This window comes from Pristis pectinata, chromosome 2 (assembly GCF_009764475.1).
Source record: "Pristis pectinata isolate sPriPec2 chromosome 2, sPriPec2.1.pri, whole genome shotgun sequence".
Classification (NCBI taxonomy): Eukaryota; Metazoa; Chordata; class Chondrichthyes; order Rhinopristiformes; family Pristidae; genus Pristis; species Pristis pectinata.
The window spans coordinates 44,559,480-44,581,554 of NC_067406.1; the positions used below are offsets into that span (position 1 = coordinate 44,559,480).

A 22,075-nucleotide genomic window follows, 5' to 3' on the forward strand; every position below is an offset into this window, starting at 1 on the left:
TTTTTTGGTTGGGAGGCTGATTACAAGGGTGCTGCAGGGATCAATGTTAAGACCCCAATTATTCACAACCTATATCAATGAATTGAATGAGGGGATCAATTGGAATATTTCCATGTTTTCTGATACAAGGTGAGGTGGCAGGATAGGTTGCAAGGAGAATTCAGTGAGGCTTCAAGATGAAATAGACAGGTTGAATGCATTGGCAAGGACAGGACTGATGACATAATGTGGAAAAAATTGAGATCATCTACTTTTGTGGGAAGTTGAATATTTTGTTTTAAATAATGACAGAGTGAAAGGTGTTAGTTTTCTGAGGATCCTGGGTTTCCTTGTTGATGAATGACTTAAAGTTGACATGCAAGTAATTAGGAAGTCAAACTATACATTAGTTCTCATTGCTAGAGGATTTGAGTGCAAAAGTAGAGACGTTCTGCTCCAGTTGCATAGGGCCTCGGTGAGGCCTATCTGGAATGTTGTGTACTGATCTGGTCTCCCTGACTAAGGAAAAATATACTTGTGACAGAAGGAAAGCAGTGAAGTTTCACTAGATTCATTCCATGATAGGTTGCTTGCATGATGAGAGATTAACAGACTGGGCCCTTTCTCGATTGAATTTGGGAGATTGAAATCCAGAAGATCTTAAGTGAAATGTACAAAATTCTTTGGATAGGTGTAGAATTGGTATTGGTTTATTATTGTCATATCTACCAAGGTTCAGTGAAAAGCTTTTGTTTTGCATGCCACCCAGACAGATCATGCCATACATAATTATATCAAGGTAGTAAAAAGAAAGCAGAATATAGGGATATGGGTTGGTGCTGAGGTGAAAGATCAGACACGATTTTATGAAATGGCGGAGCAGACACATGGGTCAATTTGCACATTCCTGCTTCTATAGTGTGCTTCTATTATGTTATGTTTGAACTGATAAGTGAGAAGATACAGTCGTGCCACAAAATTCCAGGTGATGATCATCATCAGCAAGATGGTATCTGGCCATCTACCCTTGACATTCAGTGACATTATCATTGCCCTATACACACCATCACAATCATGAGGGTCACCATTGAAATGAAGCTATTCAGCCAGCCACCTGAATAACTGAATACCATGGAAACAAGAACAGGTCAAAGGCTGGGTCCCCTATGGTGAATGACTAATTTCTTATCCTCCAAAAATCTTTCAAACATCTACAATACACAAGTCAGCAGTGTGATGGAATATTCTCCACTTGCCTTGATCGGTGTGAAGAATCTTGACACTATCCAGGTCAAAGCAATCCACTTGATCGGCACCTCATCCATCTTCCTAAATATTTCCTTCGCGACTGGCTCTCAGTATACCATCAATAAGATGCGCTTCAGCAACTAGCCAAGGCTTCTTCAAAACTCCTCCCAAACCCCTAGCCTCTACTACTCAGAAAGAGAAGGGCCTAAGAATGCTAACATAATGCCAAGTTCTCATCCAAGCCATGTTATTTTAGTTGGAAAGGAACTGTCATTGTTTTATTGTTATTGGGTAAAAGTTCTGAAACACTCATCTAAAGGCATTGCCGGCATAGCTTCAACAAACAGGACTCCACTGGTTCGAAGTCAGATCATGACCTCCTTCTCTCAAAGACAGTTAATGCTGGCCTTGACATGCCCACATCCTGTGAATGAATAATAATGAAAATGAAGAAATTGGACATGGTTGTATAGCAGACTTTGCCCTATGAAACTCCAGCAGCAATGTTGAATTGATTGGTCTCTAATAAATTCCGTCATGCTATTGTGTGTCGATTGCAGATATTCTCACTTCCTCTGGCACATTTGTACTAAGGCATTGATAAGATCTGAATCCAACCAGACCCTAGCAATCCAAAACCCACACCAAAAACATGAGCAGATAATCTAAACTGAGGACTGCCTTTTTGTCAGTAGTTCCAAACTAGAAGTCCATCTTTCTTTTCAAATTGATGTAAACAATTTGAAGAGCAGGAGTGTTGTCTGAACCAACATTTATCCCTCACCTATAACCACTGAAACATATCATTGGTGAGATCAGAGGCAATATAGAATCACCCATTTTGCATCTTTAACCAAAGCAAATATTATCACCAACATTATCAAGTTGATTGCTGTTGTTTATATTAAAACAATACTTATACTTCAAAATATTCCATTAGCTACAAGAGTATCCTGAGAACCTGAAAGTCACTATATAAACGCAAGTTCTTTCTGTCTGTCAGAAAATTGAATTACTGCTAAGATGATGGCTTGAACCTGATAAGTAATGTTAGTTGAATTGATAAGGTGAAGGTTTCTGACATTGTATCAGAGACTTGCAATCACTTAGTTTACTCCTGGAATAAAGCCACCGTAACTTTCCATGTGCCAAATTATGAATTTCTGTAAACTTTTCATAAGTAATTTATTAATCGATAAGAAAGTAAAATATTTCATCACATACACAGAATGCCCCAGGCAGTGCAATTACAAGCTCATTAAACAAAATTGCAACCTTGATAGCAATCTGCTTTTAAATTTTAGTGTATTTCATGCTGCATAAAAGCATTAGAGCTTTCCCTGGAGTTTACCACTGAAGACAAAAAAAGCCTGAATATTTGAATTGAAATTCTACAGGGTATGTATGGCCTTGCATCTGAGATGTATTTTTACATCAATTGCCTGCTTCATTTTAATTGAGATTTATTTCAATGCACTTATTATGTACAAGATAATAGATATGTAAAGTTATCATCAGAATGGAATCATGGTTACCAGATTTTCTTTTAATGTTATTAGGAACAAATTCCATTCATGGAGCAAAAGAAATCAATTGTTGAGGAGTTACCGGTCCTGCAACGAGATAACATTAAAGTCGTCCTTGTGAAAGGAGTAAACTATCTGTCTGGTGATATGAGAGAATTTGGTTACTGGATCAAAAGTAAGTGAATATTGACATTTTATTCTTAATATGGCATATCAATATTGCGAGAAAATATTTTTTAAATGATCAGTGTGTGAAAGAAGACAGATTTATTTCAGAAATAAATGTAAATCAAATTAATATATCTACATTTAGGTACCATAGATACAAGATAAAACTTTGTCAATAAACATAGCCAAAATAGCTGTAAGGTTTTCTGATTAGTAGCAGTATTATAGGGAAAATTGTATTAAGGGATTATTGAATGTGGTGTAGGTTCTGATCATTTCTGAACTACTGAGATTTGGTAATGTCAGGCCAAGGACATGGTCAAAAATAAATAAAGCAAAATGAAAGTCAAATAAGTCCTGAGCTTTGATTGGGAACATGGATACTTTACAGAATATTTTATCAGAAGATGAGATGATTTAGTTACAATTTTTAAAAAGGTTATTATAGACACAAGAGGCTGCACCTAACAGCCTCTGCCTCACCCCTCTCTCTCACTTCTACATACTAGCTATCTTCCCTCTACTCTCTCAATCCTGATGCAACCCGAAATGTCAACAATCCCGCAGATGCTGCTTGACCTGCTGAGTTCTTCCAGCAGTTTATCTTTTGCATAAACTAATTGTACATATATATCTGTGAAATACTTAAATGAAGTAAATGGTAGTCTTTTGCTTGATGTTTTATCCTGTCATCTGTAATTTTTTGTTAAAGTACATCTTGGTCTTCCACTTCAACAACACAAATTTGCATCTATACAGCATCATTAACATAGGAAGATGTCCAAATTTACTTCACAAGAGCATGATAAGGAGACAAACATTGAAATAACAGGACTGTTAACCAAAAGTCTGACTGAAGAGGCACTTTTTTGGGAAACCCTGAAAAGAGAGAAATTTGGGATGGACTTCCAGAGCAGAACATCTAAACCTCCAAAGGCACAATCACTAAGAGTGGGCAAGGGAAATGGGGAGCGCACAAGGCTTTATTAGGACGAGCACAGATTCTCAAAGAATTGAAAGGTAGAAGCTGATTACTGAGATAGGGAAACAAATAACTCTGCAGAGATTTGGACATGAGCATGAGAATTTAAAGACTAAAGTTTTAATGGACCAAGCCTTTGTATGTCAGCAAATGTAAGACTGCTGGGTCTTTATGATTTGGTGCTGGTTAGAAAACAGAGCAGAGTTTTATCTGAACTCAGGTTTATGGGAAGCAGACAGCCAGGAGGTTATTGGAAAAATAGTCTGCAGATAAGCAATTTGTCCTCCTATTTTCGACGTTTGGAGCCAAAACAAACTCACTGCAGAGATCAGTAATTTGTTCCATTGGTCAACAACTCTTTGTGAAAAACAGTACCACTGATAAAGAACCTAGTTTAACATAAATAGAAATAGAATATTCTGGAAACTCAGTTGGTCAGGCAGCATTTGTGAAGACACAAACTGCATTTCTTCAGATGAGAGATCACTGACATAAAATATTAACTCTATTTCTGTCTCCACAAATGCTGCCTGCCCTGATGAACATTTCCAGCATTTTTAGTTGTTATTTCAGATTTGCAGTGTCTAGTTTTTTGGATTTTGAATTTATGTTAACATAATATATCCTGATGTAACTTATGTTCATGTAGCTAGGTCAACCTTAACCTATTCAGTTTGCTGACTTACAAAGGCTTGTTTAATTTAAAGAGCTCTGTCAAACATCCTCAAATTCCACAATTTTATTTGGAAATTACACCATCAGAAGTTTTAAAGCTGTGAGGTGATCTACAAGGAGGGGAGTAATCTAATATTTATCCTTCAAACAACATCACTGAAGTGCATAATCCAGTTGTGACCACCTTGCAAATGGTGGAATCCTGCTTATCTAATCTCTCCCCATAACTAAATTCCTACAATCCAGGCAATATCCTGATGAATCTCCTTTTCACTCTCTACAACACAACTATACCCTTCCTATAGTGTGGGGATCAGAACTGCACACGAAGTGCGGTCTAACCAATATTTTCTAAAGTTGCATCATAATGCCCCAACTCTTGACCTTTGAAGGCAAGCATGCCATTTGTCTTCTTCACCACCCTATTGACCTGTGTTGTCACTTTCAGGGAGCTATGGACTTGGATCTCTTGGGCTCTCTGTTCTTCAACATTTCTTAGTGCCCTATCATTTACTGTATATGTCCTACCCCTACTTGACTTCCCAAAATGTATCACTTCACACTTGTCAGGATTAAATTCCATCTGCCAATGCTGTCCAATTTTCCAACTGATCTATATCTCCTGCAGCTTTTGAGGACCTTCCTCGCTATCCACAAGACCGCCAATTTTTGTGTCACCCACAAACTTACTAATCATACCTCCTACATACACATCCAAGTCATTAATATACATCACAAATAGCCAACGTCCTAACCCCAATCCCTGTGGTACGCCAATCGTCACAGACTTCCAATCAGAAAAAACATCCTTCCATCACTACCCTCTGCCTTCTATCATCAAGCCAATTTTGGATCCAATTAGCCAGCTTGGATTGCATGTGCCTTAACCTTCTTGACTTGTCTACCAAGCTGGACTTTATCAAATGTAATACTAAAGTTCGTGTAAACAACATCAACTGCCCTGCCTTCATCAATCTTCCTGGTTAACTCCTTTAAAAAAAACTCAGTCAAATTAGTGAGACAGAATTTCTCCCTCACAAAGCTATGCCGACTCTCCCCCTAATCCTGTTCCAGAATTTTCTCCAATAATTTCCCTACCACTGGTGTAAGGCTATAGTTATCTGGCTTATCCCTGCTGCTCTTATTAAATAAAGGAACAACATTAGCTTTCCTCCAGTCTCACTTGTGGCTAAAGAGGTCAGGGCAAAAATCTCCTTCAGGGCCCCAGCAATCTCCTTTCTTTATTCCCAGAGCATTCTCAGATAGATCCCAGCTGGCCCTGGTAATTTATCCACCCTTGTGTGATCCAAGATGTCTAACGGCTCCACTTTATAAATGGTCCAGATAATCCACATTCCTCCCTAAACTCACTATCCTCATAGTGTTCATTTAGGACCTCTCCCACAATCCTCATAGTGTTCATTTAGGACCTCTCCCACATCCCCTGGCTCCACACACAGATTACCAACTCTTTCTCTAGCTACCCTCTTGCTCCTAATAAATGACTTGGGATTCTCCTTAATCTTACCTGCTAAGGATATTTCCTGACCTCCTATTGCCCTCCTAATTTCCTTCTTAAGTACTCTCCTACATCCTGTATAATCCTCAAGAGACTGAAGATGCTGTAATTTGGAGCAAAAAACAAACTGCAGGAGGAACCCAGGGTCAACCATCCCTTTGCTGCCTGACCTGCAGAGTTCCTCCAGCAGTTTGTTTTCAGCTTGCTTGATGGTAGTTGCTTATACCTATAATATGCTGCTGTTTTTTTTCCTGATCTATAACCTTTGTCATCCAAGGGTCCCCAATCTTTCCATCTTGCCTTTCACCCTTACTGGAAAATGCTGGTCCTGAACTCTTACTAACTCTTTTAAACAACTCCTACTTGTCGCATGTTGTTTTACCCACAAGCATCTGCTTTCAATCTACTTTCACCAGGTCCTCTCTTGAGCTATCAAAATCAGCCTTTCCCCAATTTAGGACCTTAATTTGAGGACCAACTTTATCCCTTTCCATAACTACCTTGAAACATACAGAACTGATGTTACTGTTTCCAAAGTGTTCCTCAACTGACACTTGCACTATCTGCCCAGTTTAACTTCTGAAGATGTCAAGTAAAGCCCCTTCTCTGGTGGAACTATCTACGTATTGTCTCAAAAAGCTATCTTGGATGGGCTTAACAAATTCCACCCTACGTAAGCTGACTATGTTAAGGAAATCCCAGTCACTACTGGGAAAGTTAAAATCCTCCACTATGATAACCCCATTGCTTTTACACCTATCTATGATTGATCCTTTTCTTAAATACACTCAGCAACTCAGTCACCTTTTTGGATAGAGAATTCCAAAGATTCAATACCCTCTGAATGAAAAAATTTCCTCCCACCTCAATCCTCTAAGGCCAACCCCTTGCTTTGAGATTATGGTCCTTTGTTCTAGACACCCGAGCCACAGGAAACATTATCCCTGCATCTACCCTGTCAAGTCCTGTAAGACTCTTATATATTTCAATGATTCTTTTGAATTCAAGAGATCAAAAACCCTACCTGCTTAATTTCTCCTTGTAGGACAATCTCCCATTCAGGAATCAATGCTCTGTAGCAAGTACAGAACCTGCCCAGCCAGGCCTGTCTTAGTTAGTTTATTTTGTTTATTCTTTAAATATAAAGCTATACCCTTCCTCTTACTTCATCAAAGTTCCGTACTCACAGAAGTCCACATTCAATAGACATTGCACTTGGCATTGAACGCACTGTGTCTTGGTAACACAAGTTTGGAATCATCTCTAACTGTTACCTCATTACCTAGTTGACTTGCATGGTACAGGCTACTTGTTTACCACTGCAAATAAAAAAAACTAGGGTTTAAGAAGATCTAACAGTAAAATTAAATTAAATATTTAAAATAAAATCACCCCCTTACTCATTAAAATCCATGCTCATTAAAGACTAAACTTAGCACTGCTTTCTGTGTAGTCATTCCACAGGTTTAAGAAGTCATTACAGAGCATTAAATGGGGAAGGTTATTACATTTTCTGATGCCGTTCTTGATGTCTTGGTTTTCAAGGCAGAGACAGGGTGCACAGTCATCTAGGTGCTAGGAACAGTAAACATCAAAGTTCATGCTTAAATTGCATTCAAGGTCAATGCCATGAGTAAAGCATCAGGACATGGGTGCAGGGCATAAAAGAATTAATGGCTCATAAGTCAGTGAAAACATAATCAAGTTAACTTATCTTAGCAGCTGAACCACACATGGCAGAGCATGTCATCACACATACCAATACTCCAAGTCTTTCACCCACATATCACAGCTTCTACAACTGGCCAGTTATTCAACCATTGTCTATGTAACATACAGACCTGTTGCAAGACAATAGTAAACACACTTCCTCTCTTGTGCAGGAGAAGGTGGCACCAGCAACAACAAAGCAGTAGGGGATCACAGGACAAGAAACTGATTGTAACTGGCACTACCGACAGAGTCTGTAATCTTTATTGAAGATGACAGTTTGCTTATGTCTAATACAAAAAGATAGGATTAGAGCATGCAAATTTTGGGGAAGTGAACTGACAAATTAGATTAAAGGAAAGGATTGATTAATTGAGATGCAGCAGCATACAGTACATATAGAGGAATCATTCAGAATGCACAAAACAGATATACTCCAACAGGTTAGAAAATTCCAACGGGAGACCCACTCTCTGTGACTAACTCAAACATGTAAAGATAGTATCAAATTTAAAGAAAAAGCATATGATAGTTCAAAGACAAGAGGCAAGTCAGATGATTGGACGGAATATAACAAAGTCAAAGAATGTCAAAAAGATTAAATAAGAGAGTAATGAAATAAAGCTGTTCAGAAATGTTAAGTAAAAGTAGTAACATTTTCTATAGATATTTAAAGAACAGTTACTAAAGTGAGCATTTGTCCCACAGAAAGTGACTCTGTAGAATTACAATGAAAAGCACAGAAATGACAGAGCAGGTGACATGTTGGTGCAAAATTAGTTTCAGTCTTGATCTTACTTACTGCTCTGTGGAGCTTGCATGTTCTCCAGTGACCATGTATCTTTCTCCCTAGTATTCGGATTTCCTTCCAAATCCAGAAGACGTGCTAATAGGTTAACTGGCTACCTTAAACTACCCCTTAATGTAGTCAAGTGAAAAGAATCTAAAGGGAATTAATCAATGTATGAGAGAATATGTTGCAGGATTACAAGGGAATGGGACTAATGGGCTTGCTCTGCTGGGATCCTGCATGGACTCAATGGACCAAAGGCTTCCTTCTGTTTGAAAAAAAATGTTTAAAATTGGACAGGTACATTGCATCAGTCTTTACAATAGAAGCTACAAGTAACATTCCAGAAATAGCTGTAAAATAAGAATTGGAAGCGAGTGAGAAAGTCATGAACATGAAATAGTCCAAATTCAATCTTGGATCTGACGCCACCACCTAAATATGTGAATAGAATGAAATTAATGAAAGCAAAGAAGGGAAGAGGGGAAAAAACATTTTAAAAATACCATTCTGGAAGTGTTTAAAACCAAAACTCTGCAAAATGCTGGAAATCTGAAATAAGAATAAAGAATGCTGGAAATAAACAGATGGGCGTGCAGCATATTCAGAAAAAGAAAAACAGAGTTAATATCTCAGGTTGATAACATTTCATCAGAATCAACCAGTTCTTATACAAACTGGAAAGAACACAAGAAACTAAAATGTGTGGGTCTGTATGCCTGGTTATCTGGAAGGAAAGATCACACACCAAGGCTGGAATTGTTGAATTCAAATGATAAGCTCTACAGGGTGTAACACACCAAGTCGGTAGATGGGATCCTAATCAACATCTAGATTCTCTTATAAAGGACACATTAAGCACACTGCCACTTAAGCAGCAGATTAATACATTGAACATAAGATAGGGTAATTTTTTTTCATTATAAAACAATGGATCATCTGACTTACCATGAGCAATTCTATCAGAAATCCATTCAGAAAATAAATAACTTATTTGAGTTATTATACAAAATACCTGCTGTAATAATGTTTTTTGGTCAAATAACATTTGCATGGCCCCATCCAACATCCACAGTTATAATCCTGTTGCTCACTAAATTATTTAACGGTCATATACTTTTTCTCTGGCAACATTTCAGAGCAGAACATTATCTTTCAATTTATCGACTGGGTCTTGCGTGGTGCCGCTCAGGTGATGTTTGTCAACAACCCTCTGAGTGGGCTTGTTATTTTAATTGGACTGGTTGTGCAGAATCCATGGTGGGCACTGAACGGCTTCCTGGGAACAGTGTTCGCAACTTTGGCAGCACTTTTGCTCAATCATGACAGGTAAATGTGAGGTGGTAATAAATATTTGATGTTCAAACTGTTCTCATAATAATTTATCAAAGTGGCATTCTGAAATTTTCCAGTTATTGTACCATTTTTTCATTCTAGTTTAATGTAAGATCTTAGCATTAATTGCTAAGAACCGAACTAACAAGCCAGTAGATCCCTTCAGTGATTCTCTAAGCAGTAACTAGAATCTCAGGGCAGAAGGAAAAAAAATTGAACAATCCTGGCACTTATTTGGAGGCATGGAGGAATTTGGGATGAAAGTGTGGATTTGGGAAGGTTGCTTTTGGAAAATCTGAAAGAGCAGGTTTCTCTCATGTCCATTCAAATTTATTGTCATAAACTGATTATCAGTTGTTTCCTATTATGGCTAAACTGACTCACTTTCAGGCAAATCAACATTCAGCAACAGGCCACAGACAGGTTAAGAGAGGACGTAGCAATTATAAGTTAGAGGTTTGAAGTTTTGGCAGGAGATCAGAAGAAAAGTAGTATTTCATTCCGATATACAATTCTTCTGAGTTTTGGGTTAGGTGCAATCAATTGGCATAGATTGTGCCCAAGTTGCACTTTTTTTTTCTCATAGTTTCTGCTGAAACATATTGCCAAGTGTAAAATTTGAAATGAACCAGCACAGTCAGAAAAAATTTTAAATTGTATTTTTCTAATTGGTTTATTTTTTCTTTGATCTTAGTAAAAGTGGTAACGTAGTAAATTTTGATTAATATAGCTGAAAATTGATTTATTACAAAACATATGCTTTTACATTTCTCTGTTAGTCTATCACCTGTGAATAACCCAGTTTTAAATTACTGAAAATTACTTTTACAAAATATGCAGTATTATTTCCTAGTTAGATTGGGCTACAATAGTAAACACCTTTGTAATTTTTTTATAAAAGATCATAGAAGCTCCAGTTGCACTGAAACCAATTTGTGATTAAAATTCCACAATTTTTTTTTGCATTAGCTGCACCAATGAAATGAATGAGTTTAGATCTATACAGACAATTGTTCAGTTCTAAATTAAATTATTTCATTACTTTGAACTTTGCAGGTCTATGATTGCAGCAGGGCTTTCTGGGTATAATGGCATCTTGGTCGGTCTCCTATTGGCAGTGTTTAGTGACAAAGGAGATTGGTATTGGTGGTTATTGCTGGCTGTGATCCTTATGTCAATGTTCTGGTAAGTTTAAAAATTGATGTTTGGGTTCTTATTTGATTGAAGTAATACAATACCATTTACAGTAACTGTAGATTGTCTCCAATTCTTTTGACATCAAAAATTTTCAAACTAAAGGAATGACTTGTCACTGATAACATGGCAATTTTTTAATCCTTATTTTGAGCTGATGCATAATTAGACCTGAAAAGGAAATTTCCAATATACCTATTTGTCTGCTTTACACCTTAAATATTATGGTTGAGGTTTAAGTATAGGAACCACATTCTGAAATAACACCAGGATCAGCAAAAGGTTTCACTGGTAGATGTGATCCGATGTATCTCATTTTTACACAAGGCAGATAAAGAAATAAGTTAAACCTTATCACCAGTAGTGTGTCTATGCTAATATATTATCAAAACCTTCTCTTTGAAACTGACATAAAATATTGCTTTCTGGTATGTTTAGAACATGCAGGCTAGACATGGCTATACTGAAATAAAGATTTAATTTTCACCAGGAGGCAAACTTTTCATCTGTGCTCTCTCATTCAGAAAATATCTGGAAAAGGTCGTGCAGAAAGCATAAAGGAAAATTAATGTGATTTTGATTAGTAATGGGAAGATCTGTGTCTAATCTGTACAGGTGTTCAAAAAAGAGACTGCAGTATAACTCCTATCATCCAGCACAATTGGGACTTTGGTGGCTTGATACTGGCAGATTTTCTGGACAATTGGATATTACTCCCATTAACCCCAATACATTCCAATTTAATACTTCAAAAATGTTACATTGTACAGTGTACCCTCAATTATCCAGCATCCATGGGGAGTGTGGGCATCTTGTTCAAAAAATATTAATGTACATCATGCATTAGTATTCTATGCATAAACATTTTAATAAATTCACCAAACTATGTGTCATTTCCTTCCCCTTTTAAACAACTTTACACTTAAGGCTAAACAATATTAATGTAAAATACAGCAAAAATAAATCAAATTAATGACTATACTCACAATCACATGAAGTGCCAAATCTTCAAACAGGATGTTGCCGCTAATCAGCTTACATCTGCACTGCCCTTGTATATAAATGTAAATAAACTAAAAGTCTTTACACACTTATTTTTTATAACACTTAAAATAAAAGTCTGACAGTTAACTACCCTATTTCTTGATCCCAGAAATCATCTGAGGGCTGTTTCCAAAACTTACTTTTGTTATGAGTTGAGTTATGTGTGGAGATGTGAGAGGTACTGATAGCTCATCCCAAATATGCAGGTGAGGGTTTGAAGCCCAATTTTGATGCAGTCATGGGCTTCTCTGATCAGGCTTGTGTAGTATTGTCTAACACAAAAAATGGAGGTCACATTAATCTCTATCTTGTAAATTGGAAGGTTAAAGGGTATTGTTCTTCTTTTTACCTTTTATTGTATCTGGGCATTCATGTAAAGCCAACATTAATTGTCCATCTCTAATTGCTATTAAGAAGAATTCCTACAGTACTGCTGGGTAGTACAGAGGAGGGAATGTTGATATACTTCCAAACCAGGGTCCTTTGTGAAATGCAGGAGAACCTGCAGGTCCTGGTGTTCCCTGACACCTGCTACACTTGTACTTTTATCTTGCTTAGCTTAGCCGAAAATATGTAATAATTGTCTGGAAGTTATTTTCCACAAAGAAATTTTGTTCATAATGAAAGCAAATTAGAAATCCCAGTGTACAATAAACACAATATTCTGAAAAAAATTGGTAAGAAAACCTAAGTAAAACCTTGTCCAAATATCCTGTAGACACTTTCAATGATAAAGCTTCCTGTCAGGGACACAAGAGTAAAAGTCTACCACAAAATTCTTATAATTGATTCTCCATGTTCATGTATAATTCTTTGTAGAAGGGTAGGTGATTAAAGTTGTGACCCATTCCACAAAAATAGAACAGATGATTGTAATTCTTTAGGAGACTAAAAATGAGGTAGATGTGAGTTCAAGCATCATAGGTGGATGAAGTGGCCTGGAAAGGTCTTGAGCTTTTACTGACAGCCTGGACGAAATAACATAGAAACAGAGAATGGAATACCTGCTGACTAAAAGCAGTGGAACATAAAACCAATTGAGATACAATCAAATAGCAAATTAAAGGGAAATAACAAAATCATTCAACCTTTGTAAATGTCCTAACCACAAAAATAACTGCAGTTTAAAACTGTAGGAAGATTGTTGATAACAATCTTTGAATTTTTTTTACATTTTTAAAAAGGTATTACTGTGAAGTGGTTAGAACATTTATGGAGATAAGAGTTATTTTATGGGATATAAAGCCAAAATATTCAAGTAGCAGAAAGACAGAAGGAGATATGATATTAATCAGGCTCTCCTCACAAAATGCACCAGAAATTGAGATTTATTCAGAGCATCTGTGAGCAAAATCATTCTTGTGTTTCTTTGTTTTAATCTAACAATAAATACAAAGTTCTTGAAATGCAAAGGAAAAAAAATTGTTGCATTGGTAAGGAAAATTTTAAAAGTGGAATTGGCCAAAGGGTATAGTGCTGTTCAGAGAGGCCTGGATATTAAACATACTGTTTCAGCGAGGTGACCATCATTGTTGGATAGCTGGCACTTTGAAAACTGAGATGTGAATGTTGTAATACATCTTTCCTGTAATGCTGTTTCCTCTATACCTCTGTCTGTTTTTATTGTCATGTGGCGCACCTGCCTTTCAAATGGAACATTTCATAGGCATTTAGCTCAGAAACACAACATGTAAAGCATTTGTGTGCTGCCTTGAAAATGTTACCTCTTGCTGTGTCTTAATGCATAAATGAAGGCATTACAGGTGTGAGGCTTGCAACAGTGCTGTCTGAGCATGCAATAGAGCAGTCAAAATGGTCATGGTTGATTTTCCACCTTAACACCGCCTTTCCACGCTATTCTATAATCCTTGATTCCATATTGTGCAAGATTCTATCAATCACTATCTTGACTTGTTATTGAGTGTCCACAGAGTGGGGTCGAGAAGTCCAAACTTTTGAATGAAATTTCTCCTCAGCTCAGCCCTAGACAAGTCCTTGTTCTGAAATTGTGACCATCTATTTCTAGACTCTACACGATGGGAAAATATTCTGTTATTGGTTTTAAGTGCTTTGCATATTTCAATGAGTTAACCTCATGCAGGTTAATGCCCAACTGCATGGCAATAGTTATGATAGCTGTAGTCGGCAGCAGTCCACTGTGCCTCTGCAGTTGAGCCACTACAACAAAGAAACAATGTCTAGCTGAACTCTGGTGCATGATCCATGCACATGTAGTTGACATGTGTACAATAAAAGCCATGCTACCATAGGAAATGGGGTAAATTGGACCACTTGTGTGCTGAAACAATTCCACAGGCTGAACCAACCCAGAGGACCCAGTAGCATTTGGCAGCAGGTAAAAAGATTCAACTTTGCCAGCCTAATGGTCCACCCATTGTATTAGCTGTGAAACAAGAAGATTAAATAGAGGAGAAGGAAGAAGAAAGGAGGCATGTCTGCATATTCTAACCTGCATACAGTGATGGGGCCAGACATCACTGGAATGGCTGTCATAGATCATGGCAAGTAAAGAAGCTGAAGGTATTAAATACAACGCTCTCTTCAGACCTAATCCACTTCTCACATCCCAGTTGCCCCCAACCACCCTCCCTTTAGATATAAAAGCTGCCAGTGGTGCAAGCATCACTTCTGTTCCTTTTTCACTTCAGATAACCAAGTAGCCAGATAAGGGGAGAATAGCAAAAGTTTTCACTCAAAAATTGACTGACTTAATCCTGGAAGAACCACAGATCAAATTTGCATGTGGTGAGACACACATGACCTGTGGCCAGAAAAGAGAATGCAAAAGAGATCTGTGGTAGATGTCATGAATGAGGACTTCATTGGGGCAGGCAACAGAACATGATTGATAGGACAATAAAATGCCTGACTGCCAGAAAGCCTGCATTCAATATTAAATGGAGAAATCTCGTATTAGTCTGAAACAAAGCAAAGCAGTAGAATGGTGACCAATTTAGAGAAATTAGGTAAATATTCTGTATCTGTCCTCATGATGGAAGACATAAAGCAATTTGAAATTTTGAGGAAAGCAAGGGTCTCATGAGAGAAGAACTTAAATTAAGGAATTGTAGTAAATTTAATAAATGGTTAGTAAAAAAAAGTCACTAGGAAAATGAATGGGACTAAAACAAATCCCTAGACTTGAACAGCAGCTGCAGAAATACAAACTTTTATTTTGATCTTCCAGCCGTTTTGTATTGTACCTTCTCAGAAAGTGACATGGTTGGCAAGATCAGCATTTATTGCCCAACCCTAGGTGCCTAAAAGGTGATGGTGAGACAGTATCCTGAATCTTTGCACAACATATAGTTTAAGAAAACCCACAATGCTAATGATTGAAGATCAAGGAGTTTGACCCAGTAACAAATAAAGACAGGTGAAGTACTTTCAAGTCAGGATGGTGTGTGCCTTGGAGAGGAGTATGCAGGCGGTGATATTCCAGTGCATCTGTTGTTGGAGGGTGATTATGAAAACACCTTGGTGAGGTGCCACAACGTATCTTGTAGATCAGTATTTTCAAAATTCTTCAGTCTGGATCAAGGGGGGGGGGTGGGGGCAGATAAGGGAGAGAGTGAGATTTCCATCAGAAGATGGCGACTAAGAGTTGATAATGCTGCCTGATGAAGTTGCCCACCCAGGATACAGCTTATGCCCTTGCAAACCTCAATGATACTTCCAAATGGAAGACTACTGATTCATCTGAGTGAAAGCAGTAGTTTCCTTCCCCATCTTTGACCTTATGCCATTCATGGGACTGGATCAATACTAAGGATTTCTGGAAGCACTCTGTGCCACCATCGCAGGTGTGTTTGTTTTGCTAGCAGAAAGGACATATCCAAGTCAAGTGATGGAGCAGTCTAGGACAGGGACTAAATGGTGAAATACTGAATTAAGAAATCAAATTGTATTCTGCTTTTATTGCAAAAAGATTCTGGAGTACAAAAATAAGTCTTACTAAAGTTATACAAAGTTAGTCCACCCCTTAGGTATTGTGTATAGTTTTGGTCTCCTTTTGCAATGGCACATATATAGCCATTCAAAAAATATGTTAGACTGATTCCTGGAATGGAGTTATTCTTCTGTGAAGAGAATGAATAGGCAGAGTCGAAATTCCATAAAGTTCAGAAGGTTGAAAAATGACATCTTTGGAACAAATCTTTCTAAGAGACTTGACAGGGTAGATGTTGAAAGGAAATTTCACCTGGCTAGGAAGTCTAAAGTTGCAAGTTGGGTCTCAGAATAAGGAGTTAGTTATTTTGGACTGAAATGATGAGAAGAAATTTCAAACTAGGGATTGTGAGTCTTTGGAATTCTCTAGCCCAGAAGGCTGGAGATATTCAATCATTGATTATATTCAAAAAAGAGATTTGCAGATTTTTGTATGCAAAGGGAATTAAAGACTATGGTAATAGTGCAAAACGATGGAGCTAAAGAAAAAGATCAATTGCGATCTCAATGAATGCGAGAAGAAAGTTCCAGATGCTGCATAGCCTGCTACTGCTCACGTCCTTATGTTTAACTCTTGTGGACCCAGTTATGATGCAGCACTTGAAGACTGATTCCACAGTTAGCCAAGCAGGAGCCATCCAAAGTTGGGGGCTTCAGTCGAACGTGAGACTTCCATGAGTTTCATTCTGTGGAACTTCAGGCTGCTGGCAACATGGCTGTGGATTACATGCCACCAAAAAAAAATTTTGTCATCTCAGCAGTCCAGAAAAGTGTCTTCCAACAGTTTACTAGGATTGCAAAGATACCACAGTGGCAAGTGGAAGTGGCTTCATGGAGCAGGAGCCTGCTGTCCTTAAGATAGCATTGTTCCTTCCACACCTGCCACTCTATCTGTGTTCTTGCCAGCCAAATGAGATTGTCACAACATATGTCAAGGTAGGAATTTGCAGAGGTGCCAGAGTACATGCTCTAAAGCTGTCTGTAGTTTCTTCCAATGAAAATCTAGAGCCATTCTGAGGCTCTGAGTAGCACTGTGTACCAGCACTAGGAAAGGTATTAATGTAATGCACCAGGGGATTAGCATAGAGGGACTGCGTCCCTGGTATTTTTGATGAAAATGGTCACTGCAGGAGGGAAGCTTCCCTATCCTATTCCCTACTTGTTAAATAAATTTTCAACTACGAGAAATCAACGAATAAGACCATTGGTTCTCACTGAGAAATAAGAGTTGACTGACCTCATGTACAGCTCCCAAAATGGACAGTTTTTTGACATAGATCTGTCCACTTTGCTATAGATCTGTCCCTGCTAAATTCATGTGACCATAGTGGTGAATCGTTCTCCTTCCTCCCCAGTGTCATCTCTCATTACCAGTTGTTTCACTCTGCAAAATACAAGTTCAATTGTAACCGTGTATGATATTTTGTGGAGAGAATATCCGCCTTATTCCTTATAATCCGATCAAAGAAAACATATTGCCCTTTTTAACCATTATTTCTTGGGTTATTAAATGTTAATCAATGAACCGAAAGTCAACAATGTATCCCAAAATTATACTTATTTACATTTGGTGGAGGAAAATGCAGTCAAAGTAATAAATTCTGCTGGACATAATACTTTACAATGTTTGGGAGAGAATCTAAGCATGATTTTGTAAGCTTTAAAATACTTGGGAAATCTCCCAATTTGACCCCCAAATCTCTGACGACTTGTAGAACTTACGGAGGCTCCGTGACTTAGAATTTGTCCCACAACATATTGTTTATTTATTCGGTAGTTGTGTGTTGAATCACATCAGATAATCTTTAAAACCTCTGGTATGTTTTTGTCCTCACTCTGCCGTTCTCCACCAATTAAGTAACCAGGAGGGTGGGAGCAAAGGGAGATCATGGAAGTCAGCGAGCGGAGAGCCACTTGGGCACAAAGTTCATTGGCGGGCAACATCATCCGCGCTCCTCAAGGACAGCTCAATAGAGCTCCCGTGTACATGCGCTTTGAGCTCACATTCCCTCGCGCTCATCTTCTGCAGCAACTTCCGAAGCGCCAGAGGAAAACTGACGAGCGAACTGTTACTTGTCCATTTTTCATGACCGCCCCAGTTAAAAAAATAACGATTATTTTAAGCCACACACAAGGGCGCTGGAGGAACTCAGTGGGTCAGGCAGCATCGATTATTTTGAAGATACCTTCGTACACGTGCCTTCTTAAATGAGGAAACTGGTACAGAATATCGAGAAGTTTTTGCTTTACGTTTTTCAGTAATGTTTGTGTTAGCGGTATTCAAAAGTTCCCAAGTACGGTAATCACGTGGCTTTTGAATTTATTATGGATGGTATGATTCATTTATAAATTTGGTTTGGAGGAGATTTCTGGTGATTAGGTCCCTTTCCTGGTTGAACGTTGTGTTCTGCTATTTTTACTTGACAGGAATATGAACTTTGCATGTGATTTGGGAATATTGAAAAGATTTGGTCTCTGTACATTACCACTGTTGTCACGGCAATACGGTAGAACATTTCCAGTCCTAATATATATAATATTGGTAAGGGAACAACGGAGAGTAAGAGTACATTAAGTACTTTGATAGCAGAGAATTAATGATGAGTAAACATGACAGGGGAGAATCTTTTTTTTAAAAAAAGCAATTCGGAAGAGAAGCTATCAATTAAATAGTCAAGGAACAAAAATAGTAAATTATTTTACAGATGCATCAATAAAAAAGAAAATCAAGAAATTGCAGATGTTGTAAACCTAAAATAAATCTGGAAAATGCTGGAAACACACAGCAGGTCAGGCCACAGTGGTGGGAAGAGAAACAGAGATAAAGTTTCAGGTTGAAGACCCTTTGTCAGAACTCTGACAGAAGTCAGAAAAAGGAAGTTGAGATGGGCATTGGGTCATTAAGGGAAAATTCAGGACAATAGAATGGACATTGGGAAAGGGCAGGATTATCATTATTTCAGTTTGGCACTTACGAGAGAAATTGAACAGATGCACATGACATTGGATGATGAGATAAGTGATAATCATAGAGTTATACAGCTTGGAAACAGGCCCTTTGGCTCAACTCGTCCATGCCGATCATAGTGCTTTCCTGAGCTAGTCCCATTTGCCTGCTTTTGGCACGTATCATTCTAAACTTTTCCTATCCATGAGCCTGTCCAAATAATGTAATTATACCCACCTCTACCACTTCTTCTGGCAGCTTAGTCCATATACCCACCACCCTCTATGTGCAAAAACTTGTCCCTCAGGTCCCCTTTAAATCTTTCTCCTCTCAACTTAAACCTATGCCCTCTAGTTTTAGACTCCCCTACCTTGGGAAAAGGACCGTGAACATCCATTTTATCTATGCCCTTCATGATTTTATGAACCCCTATAAAGTCACCCCTTAGCATCCTTCACTCCAGGGAAAACAGTCCCAGCCTAAGCAGTCTCTCCTTGTAACTCAAGCTCACCAGTCCCCACAATATCCTTGCAGATCTTTTCTGCACCCTCTCTAGCTTAGTCACATCCTTCCTATAGTATGGCAACCAGAACTGCAGACAATATTCCAGGTGCAGGCTCACCAATGTCCTATACAACTGCAACATGATGTACCAACTCTTGTAATCAATGCCCCTTCCGATAAAGGCAAGCCTGCCATACTCCTCCTTCACTACCTTGTTTATCTGTGTTGCCACTTTCAGGGAACTATGTACTTGTACCCCGACGTCTCTCTGTTCTACAACACTCCCCAGGGCCCTGTCATTTACTGTGTAAGTTTAACTTTCCATAATGCATCACTTCACACTTACCTATGTTAAATTCTATCTGCCATTCCTTTGCCTACTTTCCAAGTTGATCTAGATCCAATTGTAACATTAGACAACCTTCTTCACTGTCCACCACACTACCAATTTTGGTGTCATCCACAAACAATAATCATGCCACCTACGTTCTAATCTAAATTGTTAATATAGATGACGTACAACAGGGGACCCAGTACCAATCCCTGCAGCACACCACTGGTCACGAGCCTTCAATCTGAAAAACAACACTCCACTACCACCCTCTGACTCGTTCCACCAAGCCAATTCTATATCGAACTGGCTAGCTCACCTGGGATCCCATGTGATCTCACCTTCTGGACCAGTCTTTCATGCGGGACCTTGTCAAAAGTCCAGCTAAAGTTCATGTAGACAGTTTCTATTGCCCTGCCCTCATCAATCTTCTTTGTCACCTCTTCAAAAAAAAACTCAGTTAAATTGTGAGACACGACTTCTGATGCACAAAGCCATGCTAACTATCCCTAATCAATCCTTGCCTTTCGATAGATCCTGTCTCTCAGAATCCTCACCAGTAACTTACCCATCACTGCTGTTAGACTCACTGGCCTGTAGCTCCCTGGCCACTCTTCTTAAATAAAGGCAATGAGTAAAGCATTTCAAATGTTTAGAAAAGTGTTATATTTAAAAACAAACCTGTGATCAGGATGGATTGCAACCACACATTTTTAGAGAATCTAAGAAAAAGATGGCAAATGAATAATACATAATTATTATTTCATTAGGAAAAGGTGAAGTGCCAGAGAACTGGAGGATAGTTAATGTAATACCTATCTCAAGAAGGCTAAGAATGGGGATGGAACATGTCTAGGAAATTGTAGATCAGTCAGCTTAACATCAGGGGAGAAAAAAAATTACTGGAGAGAATAGAAGAACAGCTAAACACAAAAAGGGTAATAATGAACAATCAGCAGGGATTTCTTCCTTGACCAACCTTACTGAAATTTTTCAAGCAGTAACTGAGGGAATGGACAATGATAATGCAGTAGGTATAACTTATCTAGATTTTCAATAAGGTATCCCATAATAGACTAATGAATTAGGTCAGAGAATGCAAGGTCAAGGAGAAAACAGCAGAATGTATTGCCAGCTGGCTTCAGGACAGAAAACAGGGAGTAGGAGTAAGGGGAAAACAACTCACAGTGGAAGAAAGTGGGGAGTGATGTTTCACATGGATCAGTGCAGAGACCACTACTCATCACAATTTACGTTAATGATTTAGACTCTGGAGTCATAAACGTAACTTCTAACTTTGCAGATGATACCAAATTGGGCTTGGAGGGGAGGAAGCTATTCAACATGAGAGGTCTGCAGCAAATTACAGAAGGATAATAATAAATTTGTAGGAGGGATAAATAATTAACAAATGAAAGTCAACATAGGTAAAACCGAGGTCATACGTTTTGGTAGGTAGAATAGGGAAGCCATTTATTACTTGGAAAATGTATGTTTACATTGGACAGAGGAACAAAGGGATCTCAGTGTATAAATACTGTATACCAGTTAACAAAAATTCAAGCTGCAGGTTGGCATATCTATACATACATATATATATATATATATATATATATATATATAAAAATCAGGCACCAGAATTTATTTCTAAATGGATAATATTGAAAATTAGGGAAATTATGCCAAACCTGTATTAAAACCACCATATTGTATGTAAGAAAGACACAGAGGCACCGCAGAGAATGCAGGGAAATTTTACAAGGATGATACTGAAAATGTGAGAAGGAAATGTGTATACTTGTCAGGAAAGGATAAACAGATTGGCTCTCTTTTCTCTTGAGAAAAGAGGGCTAAAGGTTGATCTAGAGTATTTCAAATTATGAAGGATTTTGAAAGAATCACTGCCCAATTCTTTTCTGCAGCTGTAGAGTGACTGTCCTTACAAGGCGTGCATGTAAGGTGTTAGCTAAGAGCAATGAAAAGAATCAAGCTGTTTCCCATGCTTTACTAAGGAGCTGAACATTGAGTGCCTTGTTTATCACATTGTGGTGGAAGCTTGGCTACAAGGAGGGGCTGCTGGAAAATTGCAGGGAAGTCCTCTTCCTGGACAATTGTTCTGTGCACCCAGATGCAGATGCATTAGGTTCCAGAAAC

At 38.2% G+C, this 22,075-nt stretch overlaps 1 protein-coding gene across 1 annotated transcript in view; it reads left to right on the plus strand.

Annotated features, from left to right (window-relative positions):
- Window positions 1-2,588: 2,588 nt before the first annotated feature.
- LOC127582122 (urea transporter 2-like) overlaps window positions 2,589-22,075 on the plus strand; it is a 44,698-nt gene continuing 25,211 nt past the window's right edge. Inside the window, exons 1-4 of the mRNA XM_052037157.1 lie at window positions 2,589-2,625; window positions 2,787-2,928; window positions 9,737-9,926; window positions 10,989-11,117. Of these exons, the coding sequence (XP_051893117.1) occupies window positions 2,802-2,928; window positions 9,737-9,926; window positions 10,989-11,117 (446 nt within the window). The 5' untranslated portion in view covers window positions 2,589-2,625; window positions 2,787-2,801. The remainder of the gene's footprint in view (window positions 2,626-2,786; window positions 2,929-9,736; window positions 9,927-10,988; window positions 11,118-22,075) is intronic.